The sequence below is a fragment of the Lipotes vexillifer genome, unplaced genomic scaffold, assembly GCF_000442215.2.
Source record: "Lipotes vexillifer unplaced genomic scaffold, Lipotes_vexillifer_v1.1 scaffold809, whole genome shotgun sequence".
Classification (NCBI taxonomy): Eukaryota; Metazoa; Chordata; class Mammalia; order Artiodactyla; family Lipotidae; genus Lipotes; species Lipotes vexillifer.
The window spans coordinates 238,558-252,455 of NW_006788521.1; the positions used below are offsets into that span (position 1 = coordinate 238,558).

General features: G+C 40.2%; 2 protein-coding genes across 2 annotated transcripts in view; both read right to left on the minus strand.

The window, feature by feature from the left end:
• Window positions 1-411: 411 nt before the first annotated feature.
• CAVIN4 (caveolae associated protein 4) lies at window positions 412-11,434 on the minus strand. The gene is made up of 2 exons (XM_007461635.1): window positions 10,931-11,434; window positions 412-2,804 (listed from the first exon to the last, which is right to left on the minus strand). Exons 1-2 carry the CDS (start codon window positions 11,336-11,338, stop codon window positions 2,145-2,147), a joined length of 1,068 nt encoding a protein of 355 aa, XP_007461697.1. The 5' UTR covers window positions 11,339-11,434; the 3' UTR covers window positions 412-2,144.
• Window positions 11,435-11,847: 413 nt separating this feature from the next.
• The window catches only part of TMEFF1 (transmembrane protein with EGF like and two follistatin like domains 1), a 93,238-nt gene continuing 91,187 nt past the window's right edge, over window positions 11,848-13,898 (minus strand). The window contains exon 10 of the mRNA XM_007461636.1: window positions 11,848-12,952. Within this exon, the coding sequence (XP_007461698.1) occupies window positions 12,868-12,952 (85 nt within the window). The 3' untranslated portion in view covers window positions 11,848-12,867. The remainder of the gene's footprint in view (window positions 12,953-13,898) is intronic.

A 13,898-nucleotide genomic window follows, 5' to 3' on the forward strand; every position in this document is an offset into this window, starting at 1 on the left:
GGAAAATCCTAGTACCAAGAAAGCAGTGTAAGTTACAATGAACCTCTGGGAACATGAAATTGTTCAGAGTCTACCATGATGAAGAGCTGGCCAGGCTATAATGCCTTCTAAATCAAAATTCAAATGTAATTATGTGGGAAATGTTCCATAACATATCAAGTCTGCTTATATAATGGGTCAGTAAGCAAATGGACTTTACAAAAATTCCTTGACAGTGATATTTTGCTCAATTGTAGGCCTGTGTAGGGCCAGAAAAAAAAAGCATATAACTTCTTTACATTCTGCTTAACCTAGAAACATATCTACTATGAGTAGGGTTACTATATCAAATACATGCCATACTGTTTGCATTCATTATTAGTAAAAATATTTACAAAAAGGACACTGACATCAAACTTTGTAATAATGTCTTTTTTTAATTCAAATTTATTATGGCTTTAAGGAAATGTGTGATTAGGCATCCAAGCTCTTTCTAAACTCTAACATTTTAAAAATTATTCCTTTTAAAGTATTGTTCAAAGCTGTATACACTTTACTTTTCAATAAAAAAAAGATAATGAGATTAACAATTCATGATTTTATGTATTCACGCAGAGTGAAGAGGAAATGATGCTGAATCAAACTCCCAAACCCAAACAGCTGGGTAACTGAGTTAAATATTTTAAAGCTGATTCTGTGTGTGTGTGTGTGTGTGTGTGTGTGTACAACTTTTAATTACTACTTGAGCATCCAAAACTGACTGAAAGCTGACTGCTGTCCAAACTCTTCAAATTCCACAATTCAATCATTTCTTCCCTTTTACAAACCAGAAGATTTAAACATACACAAGTGCAGGACCAGTATGACCATTTCTCTTTCTTTAGCAATAATATCTACTTCTAGATTGGCTAGATCTACAGCTAACAAATAAGTGGAATCTGGCTTCCTCCCAAAGCAGTTATGATGAACACCTATGAACACTGTTCTAGACGGATGGGCCCTGAGGGGTTCAGTCTGGAAATCAGAAGCATCTGAGGTCATTTCCAAGCACTGCACAAGGGCTGACTTTAGAAAGGCCTCTGGAAGACACAGCCACAGTTGCAGGCTTCATGCTGCTCAAAACAATGCTGCTCCAGTCCACCAGAGATCTGAATCAGAAGAAAATCAGAAAAGAATTTTCCAGGAAATGTTTTAAGACCCAACTCAAACCCACGGTCTGGTTTTAGTCTTTGACAAAAAAGATGTCACCCAAACATTGACTTTTGATTCCTGACTCTGTGAAAACGCTTCTGAAGACCAACTTTAGTGTCTGTCCGACCTAGGTCCTCACTGCTTGGAGCTCAGGACTTTTTCAGAAGATGGAATTATTTCGATTCTGCTTTTGAGGAACCAGTGGGGTTTGTTTTCTCTGGAAATAGTTCTTGTTCTCCCAGAATGTATAACATTTCCTTATCTTCACAACAGTCCTCTGAGAAGGGTAGGACAGGTGAACCCTCTCCGTTGTACTGGCCAGACCATTAGACGACTTGCCAAGTGGCTCCCTGTAAGCAAAGCTGTGATGCCAGAACTAAATGCTCAAGTCCAGCACTTCAATGTTCTTATGCAAAGGCATCAAAAAGGGGTGTGACTGCTAATTTACTAAAAAATCTATTGATTTGAACATATAGATAAAATCCACATGTGACTTATTCCCCTTTGAGCTTGGCCACAATATTAATCTAGACCAAAATCGAGAGTTCACTTGCAAATAAATGATGGCCATAAATTTGGCCTTCATTTATTGTAGACTACCAAACACCTAATTGGGCCTCACTAGGAAACTATTTTTCTGATGGGCAAGACAAAGGAACTTAAAAATCCACAGCTGCCATGAGAGGTGACCTAAGAGAGAAAGCTGATAGAATCATGTAAGTCCTGGGGGAGGGAAAAAAATAAAAAAGAATTCCCCAGGGGAGAAAAAAAAGAATTCCCCAGGAAGTGTATATTAATTAAGCAAATGTATATTAATAATTGTATTACCTTTAAAATTTTAAACCTAAGAAATGAGACAGCCATACCATTTATGTTTTCCTATATGGCATATACATGTAAATGACTGTTAATTAAACTAAAACTGTGTGATTAAGGAGACTTACAATTATAATATACTTAATTCCTCTTTATAATTACTGCTTTAAATCTAGCAAAAGAGATTCGTCATCCTCTACTTTCACCTGGGGTTTAAAAGTAACTTTTAAAGGCTCGGGGGTCGAGATTTCCCCGCCTTCTCGGGGAGGACGTGAGGCTCTGGCCTCCTCGGGGTCTGTTTCACTGACCACCTCGGTGTACAGCTCACTGATGGGGCCCAGAGATTCGCTCCTGGCAATGATGTCCACCCCTATCTCCCTGACCTCTTTGGGACCTTCGGCCACAGCACGGTCTTTAGTTTTGCGAAGGCTATGCATCTTAAAAGCTTCCTTTGAAGGAGCTGCATTAGAAATAGATTTCTTAAACCTTTCTCCTGACTGCTTCAGCCTCTCTCCGGACTGCCTTAGCCGCTCTCTCCTCTCTGGTGTCACTATTCTAGTCCTAATTCTGTTCACTTTCTTGTCAAAATTCTGCCGTGTCTTCTGCATGTTTTCTTTGGAAAAGGCCTTTTTGATATTATCAATGCGCTCCCTGCCTGACTTTTTAAGCCTGGCAGATCTGCTCTCTTCAACATAATATTCTTCATCCGAAGACAGATCAACTGGGGGATCGAAGATATCGTCCTCCTCCTCTGGACCCTCAGCAGTCAAGCTTCTGTCTTTCATGATAGTCAGGGACGTTGGACACTGAATATCCTCCTGAAGGAGAGAAAGCAAGCGTGTTAGCGATGGGTTCTTTAACCTTCCGGCCACGCCTTTTCAATCTCCTCCACGGGCTGCTTATCCTCCCCCAACTCCTTAAACGCTGGCATTTCTCAGGGTTTCTTCATCTCCCAAGCTCACCCCGAGCAAACTTATCCACTGCTCTACCTTCAAATCCAAGCAAGCAGACTCACAAATCTTTTACCTTCACCTCTCCCCTTCCCCTAAGATGAAAACCCATTTCTAAATGTCAGAAAGACTTCTCCACCTAGATGTAACACAGGAACCTCTAACTTCACATACCCAAAAATCAAGGCCCAGCCATCATCCTTTCCTGGACCTCTCAGCACCAATACCTCCAGGTGCCACCCAGAGAAACCTCAGAAGCATGGTCCCAAATATTCCCACTCTTCATCCCATATCCAACTGGTCACTAAGCACTGTCGATAATATTGCTTAATAACTATTAACTCTTCTGTTCCCGCCTGCTTCCTTCTTGCCTCTACCAACGTCTTAATTCAGGCCCTGTCATCTCAGGCCTGAACTCTCAGGCAATAGTTATACCTCCAAAACATCACCAAAATATTTCCTGAGAAATGTTTCTAAAACATAGCTCTGATCACATGCTTTCTCTACTTTAAAACACTGGGGAGCTCACCAGTACTCAAAGGATAGAGTTCAAATTCTTCAGCATAATTAGAAGGCTCTTCAGTTTGAGCAAAACCTACTTTCCCACTCCTCCAGTCCAGCAACACAACCCCCCTGAGTTCCTTAAACACATACTGTTTTCATCCCTGCATGCCTTTATAAACGTGGTTTTTGCTACCTTTCACCTCTTTCCAGCTTTGTGAATAAAATCTTTCTTCGAGTCAATTCAAATATTCCCAACTTCCCCCAGAGGTCAAACCTGTCTCCAATTTATACCAAAATGACACATGCATTCCTCTACTTATAACATTTATCACAGTCTGAATTGAATTAGAACTCTACTCATTTATATATGTCTCCCTGAGGCCTTCACTAAATAATAGCTTCCAGGAAAGCAGAGATGTATCTTATTTATGTCTTATGCCTGGCATCTATCAGAGTGCCTTGTACATAGTAGGTATACTCAGCAAATGACTGTTGGAACAAAGAAGCATACGCCTTCATTCAACAAATTGTTACTAAGCACCTACCATGCATCAGTCACTAGTCTAGGAACTGAGAACCTCCCTCTGAATAAAACAGAGTAAAAGGGATTCTCTGGTGGCGCAGTGGTTGGGAGTCTGCCTGCCGATGCAGGGGACGTGGGTTCGTGCCCCAGTCCGGGAGGCTCCCCCAGCCGGCGGAGCAGCCGGGCCCGGGAGCCATGGCCGCTGAGCCTGCGCGTCCGGAGCCTGTGCTCCGCAACGGGAGAGGCCACGGCAGTGAGAGGCCCGCGTACCGCAAAAAAGAAAAAAAAAAAAGAGTAAAATAAAACTTGTATTCTTGAAGAGAGAAATAAACAAGTTACTTACATAGTATGTTGGATGGTGATAAGTGCTAAGGCAAAAATTAGAGCAGGGCAGGAGGATACACAGTGACTGGGGAGGATGCTCGGAAAGGCCTCACTAATAAGGTGACATCCAAGCCTAGACATGAAGGTAATGCATATAACTGGGAGGAAACGAGAAACAGCAAAGGAAGGCAGTGTGGCTGAAGCAGAGTGACCAAGGGGCAAGGAGGAGAGCGCGAGAGGTGGTGGGAGGGCCACAGCTCACGTAGGGCTCTGTATCTGATCATAAGGACCGTGGCTCTTAGTCCGAGTGCGATCGGAGGAGGCCTTCTAAAAAGCTTTGAGGAGGATAGTGACATGATTTGACCCATGTTGTAAAAGGGTCACCCTGCTGAAACGAGGCTATCGAGGGCAAGATGAGAAGCAGGGACAGCAGTTAGAGACCACTGAGCTCAATCAGGTGAGAGATGGATCAGGGTGTGGACAGAGGTGGTGGTGAGAAGTGGCCTGATTCCAGATCCACTTTGAAGGTAGGAGCCAACAGGATCTGCTGCTGCTAGATTGAGATGTGGAGAGTGTCAAGGATGATTCTCTAGTCCAGGGCCTGAGCAGCTGAAGGACAGATTAGCCATTCACTGAGACGGGAAAGGATGGGATCTGAACATGCTGACTTTGAGATGCCCACTGTACATCCAAGCAGAGATGTTGAGTGGACAGCTGAGTACATAAGTCTGGGATTCAGGAGAGAGATCTGGACTAGAGATAAATTGAGGTATCATTAACATAAAGATGAAACTAAAAATCATGAGACCAGATGAAAGAGATCACCAAGAGATTGAATAAATGGGTCTACACTCCATTATTCAAAACTCCTTGGAACCAAGCTACCTTTCAGAAATCAGAATATTTCAGATTTGGGGAAAATAATATATTATATAACATTCCCAGTGAGATCTTGGGAAGAAATCTTTTTGTGGCAAAAAAATACAAAGATTCACTCTAAGGTGGGACAAAGAGTATAAACAGCCTCATGCTACTTGAGGTTGGGTTTTGGCATCCACTGAGTTCAGGTAAACCTAGGTCTTACTGCCAAATAAGTTATGATAAAAATTTTATTTTTACAGATTTTTGAATTTTGGTGTTATTGATAGATAAATGGATTTTGGGCCTGAAGATAAGAAGGAAGAGATGAGGGACTTCCCTGGTGATCCAGTGGCTAAGACTCCACATTCCCAATGCAGGAGGGCCCAGGTTCAATTCCTGGTCAGGGAACTAGATCCCACATGCTGCAACTAAAAGTTCACATGCCACAACTAAAAACCCTGCATGCTGCAACTAAAGATCCCTCATGCTGTGACAAAGATCTCACACGGGCAACTAAGATCCCATGTGCCGCAACTAAGACCCAGCACAGCCAAATAAATAAATAAATATTTTTAAAAAAAAAGAAGAAGAAGAAGAAGAGGAGGAAGGAAGAGATGAGAAAGAACCAAAAAGGACAAATGTCAGCCAGTGAGGCAGGAGGAAATCCAAGAGCGAGAGGCATCCCCAGAAGCCAAGGGGAAAAAAGTTTCAAGAAGAGAGGGAGGGACCAACTATGTCAAATATGTCAAAAGGGTAAGGACTCATCAAATTGGATTTGGGAACATGGCAGACACTGGTAACCTTGAGAACCAGGCCAGAAACATGGCTGCTAAAGGACCCCCAACTTGCTATTTAGGGGTTATTTCTAAAACTAAAGAGGAAAAACTTTAAAGATCATGAGATTTTTAACTAAACCCACGAGTTGAAATTTCTAAAAGAAACTGTGCTCCTACTTGAGATTCACATTAAATCTGTTCAATCAAAAAATTTACTATGTAAGAAATACATTTATACGTATTCCAAAACCTATCATCCTGATAGTCAAGAACGTATCCCCAGAACTTTACTTCTCTGGATACTTATTTAAAATTAAATTCTTTGGCTACAGGATTGGAGAGTCTAGGAACTTAAAAAAGAAAAAAAGGTAGAGTGGGTATCTATCTCATAGCTCTCTATGAATCAGAAGCAGCAACATTATTCCTCTCCTTTCCTGACACCTACTACAGGGAGTAGCTTCAGCAGCACTGAGTGGGTGGGTATGGACTGAGTAGGTATAATTAGAAAAGGAGCCAAACAATAATTACTGTTTCATAGGGAAAAACCCTCACAATCCTGCTGTGAAGAAATCAGTTATGGCTTAACTCAAGAATCACAAACCCTTCTTCAACTGCACAACAAACTCAACAAAATCAGGCTTAAAAACAAAACAAAACAGGGGTAGAGAGAGAGAAAGTACCTGCTATGTAAATCTATTTGTTGCAACTCCTCTGAGTCAAAGATACCATGAGTTAGTGGTGAATACACTTTAATAGTAATTGAAAATTATAGGGTTGAATTATAGTTCATTTCCAAATACAATTATTATACATTTTTTCATGTAAAATTCTAGGTAAAAAGATGATTTTTGAAACAAAATGAGTATTATGAGTCAGAGTATAATGGCCTTGATTATCAAAGTAATACTGCTAAGAGAATTTCAAATATTTAGAAGTCTGGGACTTATCATTAGGGAATGGCCAAATACCTCACTTGGGAGGCAGGGGCATGTGGTTAGTAAGCAAAATTGTTAGAAGATATGGGAAGCCTCCTGGCTTTCTTTCATGGTGAGGAGGTCGCTAAGGTGAAAGCATGTTCAAGGAGAAATCATAATTGTATGATAAAGAGCAGATAATTTTTTTCAATGCCAATGTCCAGAATTAGGTGAAAGCTCTGCCGTACACAACGGTGGGAGATAAAATAGCAATAAAGACTGCCACCAAAAGATATATCTAGGGAAATCTTTTTGAGGAAAAACCCAAATCGAAATGAAAGTATACTACAGCTGAATTACTCAGCTTCAAGTCAATTTTAGTAGAAGGCGCAATCTCAATATAGCCACTTAAACACATTAACTGTAAGAATGAATTATAAGAATTTTGGGGGCTTCCCTGGTGGCACAGTGGTTGAGAGTCCGCCTGCCGATGCAGGGGACACGGGTTTGTGCCCCGGTCCGGGAAGATTCCACATGCCGCGGAGCGGCTGCGCCCATGAGCCATGGCCGCTGAGCCTGCGCGTCCGGAGCCTGTGCTCCGCGGAGGGAGAGGCCACAGCAGTGAGAGGCCCGTGTACCGAAAAAACAAAAAAACAAAACAAAAAAAAGAATTTTGGGAGTTCCCTGGTGGTCTAGTGGTTAGGATTTGGAGCTTTCACTGCCGTGGCCTGGGTTCAATCCTTGGTTGGGGAACTGAGATCCTGCAAGGTGCGCAGCTTGGCCAAAAAAAAAAAAAAAATATATATATATACACACACACACACACACACACACACACACACACACACATATATATGACTTTTAACTGTTAAGCATATGACTTCTAACTATTTTTTTTTTTTAATAAATTTATTTATTTAATTTTGGGTGTGTTGGGTCTTCGTTTCTGTGAGAGGGCTTTCTCTCGCTGTGGCTAGTGGGGGCCACTCTTCATCGCGATGCGCGGGCCTCTCACTGTCGCGGCCTCTCTTGTTGCAGAGCACAGGCTCCAGATGCGCAGGCTCAGTAACTGTGGCTCACGGGCCTAGTTGCTCCGCGGCATGTGGGATCTTCCCGGACCAGGGCTCGAACCCGTGTCCCCTGCATTGGCAGGCGGACTCTCAACCACTGCGCCACCAGAGAAGCCCATGACTTCTAACTATTAAACAAACCCATATGAATGCCGTATACAGTGTTCTAATATCTAATGAATCATTGAATCCATTGGTATTTATCTTTTCTTTACATGCTCTCCCATTACAAGAGATAGCCACTGCTTATTGATAAAGTGCTGCTTACTCTGAACTACTTAATTTCACAGACTCTTCATAGCATTATGTCTCTCACTAGTGCCTCTCGCTTCCTTTTTCATACCATCTTCTATTTATTCAAGTAACTGTAGGTGCTCAAAGAAAAAAATTAGCAACTTTCAGGGAACAAACAGGTGAATATAGAAACAACTTTAAAAAAAAAGAATTATGTCAATAGACAAACAAGGGTCAATTAGAACTTCTCAGAAACTCCTCTGCTTTCTTTAGCCTTTGTAAATCTTGATTGTTAACCTGGTCTACTCTTCACACAAAGGTTCTCAGGAGAAATGCTGGATACCAAGAATGTTTCCTGGCATGCCCCATGCAAGTGGAGGGTGAGTTATACCCATTACTGTTTGTTTGGTTTTTTTTTTAAACATCTTTATTGGAGTATAATTGCTTTACAATGGTGTGTTAGTTTCTGCTTTATAACAAAGTGAATCAGTTATTACATATGTTCCCATATCTCTTCCCTCTTGCAACTCCCTCCCTCCCACCCTCCCTATCCCACCCCTCTAGGTGGTCACAAAGCACCGAGCTGATCTCCCTGTGCTATGTGGCTGCTTCCCACTAGCTAGCTATTTTACGTTTGGTAGTGTGTATATGTCAATACTACTCTCTCACTTCGTCCCAGCTTACCCTTCCCCCTCCCCATGTCCTCAAGTCCATTCTCTATGTCTGCATCTTTATTCCTGTCCTGCCCCTAGGTTCATCAGAACCATTTTTTTCCCTTAGATTCCATATATATGTGTTAGCATATGGTATTTGTTTTTCTCTTTCTGACTTACTTCACTCTGTATGACAGACTGTAGGTTCATCCACCTCACTACAAATAACTCAATTTCATTTCTTTTTATGGCTGAATATAATATTCCATTGTATATATGTGCCACATCTTCTTTATCCATTCATCTGTTGATGGACACTTAGGTTGCTTCCATGTCCTGGCTATTGTAAATAGAGCTGCAATGAACTGTTAATGCCCGTGGAAAAGCGAATTCAAGAATGAATACTACATTCTCCAGTACTAAATTTAGATCCCCATTACATATACTACAACTGGCTTCTGAGAGTAAGATGACTGACGTTCTTTTTTCAAAAATTTAAGTCTGGAGAAGGACTTCCAGGGACCTGGGAGGAGAGGGATAATGGTAAAGGCCTTCAGATGGCATAGTCGAACTTGACTACCTTTGAAGTAAGCAACCCTCTCTCTCCTCCCATTCTTCCTCCTAAATAACCAACAGGCTCTTAAACACAGATCCAAAATACCACTCTGCCATCCCCGTGTAACCTTATCAGCCAAAAGCGGGCTATGGAGAATTGACTAAAGTGTAAAGAATGCCCCGGGAGTTATGGCCCACACCCCTGGTATCTTTCAAATACCTGCCAACTGTGTTCCTATTTCAATTTGTTTTTATTCTTCTAGGCCTTTTCCCTATGCATATGGGCATACATTCATTTTAAAAATACAGTGTGATAACACTGCATATATGTACCAGTGAACATGCCCGCATACATTCCTGATTTTATGCTTACAACAAATTCTTTGACATTAAATTTTGGGGCCAAAAGGTTTGCGAATTTTTAAGGTTCTTAACACATACTACCAAAACTGCCCTCCAGAAATGTACCATTTAATATTCTACCAGCAGAATATGAAAGTGCTTATTTCCTACTCTTAAACTCTGTGAATGTTTCAGCAACTGCAAATATTTACATAGGTGAAAATGGAATTTTGCTCATTTAGTTTGCCTTTTGTGAACTGACTGATAATAACTTTCCAATTTTTCTACCATGAAAGTTCAACTTTTTCCGTTTTAATTTGTAAGAGTTTTTAAATATATTATAGATATTAGGCATTTGCCATGGATGTGTTCCTATTTCAAAAAATATGAGTATCAAGTGCAGAGTAAGATAGGAACTTACTAGCTCAACACACAACGCCACACAAAAACTATCATGTAAAATCAGCTAAGAAGGGACTTCCCAGGCGGTCAGTGGTTAGGACTCTGTGCTTCCTCGGCAGAGGGCACGGGTTCGATCCCTGATCAGGGAACTAAGATCCCACAAGCTGTGCAGTGCAGCTAAAAGAATTCAGCTAAGTAAAGACTTGGTAATCAAATATAAGGAATTACTTATGTGACTCCTACATTTATATAACTATAAGAAAAAGAACAACTGTCTGATTGTTCATTAAGAAACAGACCGTTTGTCTTATTATTGTGACTTATACATTATTATAGGTAAAAATTCCAATAGACAAATTATATTCTGAAAAGTTTACATTTTACTGTTTAGGGCTTTCTGGGCTCTCCATAATAAGGGAAAGAACCACATTGCAGAGCTACAGGTCCTCAGTTTCTTTTTTTCTACAACAAAGAGGTGCTTTAAACTGGAGGCTTCTTAGATATCTTCTAGTCCTAACCTTCTCAAAGGCTTTGAGAGGGCATCATGCTAATACGGCTAATATGCCGAAAGCAGCTTACCAATATTAAGTTTCAAAGGCAAGAAATAGACTCAGCTATGATCCACAGTTCATATTACATGAAATGGTTGAGAAGCTCAAAACACTGACGTGATAGTATACCAGTTAACATAGAAATGGTTTTATCCTGAGATCTCTGATGATACAGAACTCCACCACACGTATATACACAAATAGTTACCATGAGACAGTTACCTGTTGGCCATTAAAGGACGCAAGAGATAGCAGTAATCGAGCTAAACACAGGTGCCAGCTTACCTGGAATATTACCACATGGAATTTGTTCTTCTTCATTATTTCCTCTTGCTTGGATTCAACTTTTTTGACGTGAGTTTGTTGCTTCTCCACTCGGGCCCTCACTTCTTTAATGTGAGCACTGATCTTTCGCGTTTTCTCAAACAGCTTGTTAATGACATAACCTGTGTTGCTGTGTGACTGCGAAAACTTCAACAGGTCAATCTGGACGGTCTTTATGGCATTTTCCATCTCCCTGTGTCTCTCCTCTATCCTCTTCTGGCTGGCCTGCACGCTGTCCACGATGGCAGCTACTTTGTCTAGCACAGTCACGATGGTAAGAGCAGCATCTTGGTCTTCATCTTCTGTCACACTCGACAGGCGATTCTGGTGGATTTTATCAGCATTTGAAGCAGACCCATTATGTTCCATTTTATTTATTTCTCAGTGAAAGATGTCTTAGCACAATTAATTCTGGCACTGAGAGCAAAAAGTTAGCTTGATAACAGGGAACAGGGTTGTTTAAAGGGTTGGAAACCCCACCCCTGGAGACTGGTCAAGTATTTGTAACTACAAATACCCATACGTGACTGTTCTGCAATATGAACCCTTGCAAAAGCACTGGGTGCTGTTCCAAACATGCTTACTGATGACTAAGGGACTCAAATAAGACTGTGTGGGTAGAAGAGGAAAGCTTTTTTAAAAAAAAGTTCCCTAAGGCCACCATGTTACTAATATTAAGCCTAGAAGCCAAATAACCAAAAAAGCAAACTCCAAGCGCTGGGTGAAGCTTCTATCTTTAGACAATTTCAAGCAGTATTTGTAAAAGCAAATGGGAATTTTGAACTGAAATCAGCTTTTTCTATTAATTTCACATATTAAACGTATTGATAGGTCAATATCAAAGAATGCAGTAAATAAACACACCAAAACAGAGGCCGTATAGTGAAAACGTTATATTATAACATGCTTTTCCAAACCAAATATTAAAATTAATATTTTGAACATATTCTTAAATTCTACATGCATACTTCTGAATACCTAAACTACATGTTAAACAGCTGAATACATTCTATTCACACTTCAGATCTTTAAACACCAACAATCTATTAGTATAGCTATTACTACAGGACAAATTTGGATAGAGGTCTTAGATGATTTTTAAGCTCATGTGAAGAGCACCAACCGTTAACAATCATTTTTGCATTTATTCACAAACACTGATACAATTGGTTTATTTATGTTAAAACAAATATTTCTTTAAAAATGAATGTGTATAGAAGTACTTTAAATGATAGAGTAGGCTTTATTCCAATCTGTTTGTTAAACAGACTATTTTCACAACATCTAAATCTACTTTTCAGTGATCTGTTCCATCATTGCTACCATATACTTTTAAAAATTCAGAATTATTTTTTCAAGGAGAGAAAGGATCAAATTCCAGTCCATACACCTTATAAATATTTTACATCTAACACACACAGCTTTACAATTCATGCGATAGGCAGTGTCTAAAAAATCGGTTAATAAATCTCAAAAACATTGAAATGTCTAAACACAGAGTCTTCTAGATTTTTTTTTGTAAGAAAAGTAATCTGTAAACATCTTTACCTTCAGTTCATGCTTGGTCATTTGCTGTGGTCATTGTGGAAGAAGTGGGTCTGACTTTATAACCATTTGTGAAGTGGTCCATCTTTGCAAAAATATTACATTCCATGGGTAAAGAACAAGTCTTAGAATTACCATGTGGTACAAATTTGTGAAATCAATTTCTGTATTTAAAAACATAAAACAAAGACTACTAAACAGTCCAAAACTGTTGTAGCTGAATATTCTAAATACGAGCTAACAGTACTACACTAAAAATGTCCAAAAATAAGGCCTCTGAAATAAATATTTCCATTCTTTAAAAAAAGACAAATGTACATCACATGGTCAGTGTACATATAAAAGTCATCAGTTTAAACCATTCTGGATGATGTATCTGAAGTAAAATGACCTAGGTTTTGCTTCTGTCGTCGTCCTCTATTGTTTTTAGGGCATTTTCTGTTGAATTAAGAAAAAAAAAAGAAAAATGTCATTTTGTTTAAGATATTTCAAATGTTTCCAGAGTAACACACACTTCACACGTAAAGCCATATTGCATGTGACCACGTGAAAGGGAAACAGATGCTATTTGATGAGAGACCAACATGTCAGACTGCCATCTTCTCTATAAAGCTGGGAGGTGAGAGGGTTAGATATATGATGCAGGTATGAATACAAATGAAACTCACTCCTGGAGTCTCCCCTGCTGCATGTGAATCCCCAAGAGGAATCCCCACCCTTCTTCTGGCCTGGCAGCTCCCAAGACCCAGTGACTGCTAACATATAAACTTGTGACAGTAGAAAGGCTCCTGGCTTATGTACTTTCCCTGAGCATGATGACACCCCCCAAAATGACAAGGACAGCTTAAATGAAGGAGAAATCAGGAAGAAATGTGCTTATTAACCTCAGATCAGAATACACAGGAAATGCCTAGCAATTTTAGACAGTAACTAAGAAGAAGTCATTCCACACCCTTCTAGGGCACACCACAGAACCCAGAATAGAACTGCCCTCCGGGGCATAAGGGATATTCCTCGACTCTGCTCTCACTGTTCCATACATGTTCCTCCGCGGCGGTATAAAGCTCATCGTGCCATCACTGCTCTTGTGCCTGCCCACTAGAATGCAAACATATCAGCTCTTACTGTGCACAAAGTGCTATGCTACACAACATGGAATAAAGGGACTGAGATGAGTTCCAGTAATTCTGAGTTTGGGCTCTGCTAGAAACTAGCTGTGCAACCTCCTCTTCCTATAAGCAAATATTAAAGTTGGACTAACCTCTAAAATCTCTGCCAGCAAGGAACTTATAATCTAATGGAAAGAAAGTCTTGAGAGAATGAGTGCTTCTACTGTAAGGTTCCAGGGTTTTTTTTCTTTTTTTTTTTCTTTTTTTTTTTTTTT

Coding starts and splice junctions, on each gene's coding strand:
- CAVIN4 (XM_007461635.1), bottom strand. CDS start 11,338: ATGGAACATAATGGGTCTGCTTCAAATGCTGATAAAATCCACCAGAAT. Junction 2,805..10,930: donor TCCATGTGGTAATATTCCAG/GTAAGCTGGCAC, acceptor TCTCTCCTTCAG/GAGGATATTCAGTGTCCAAC.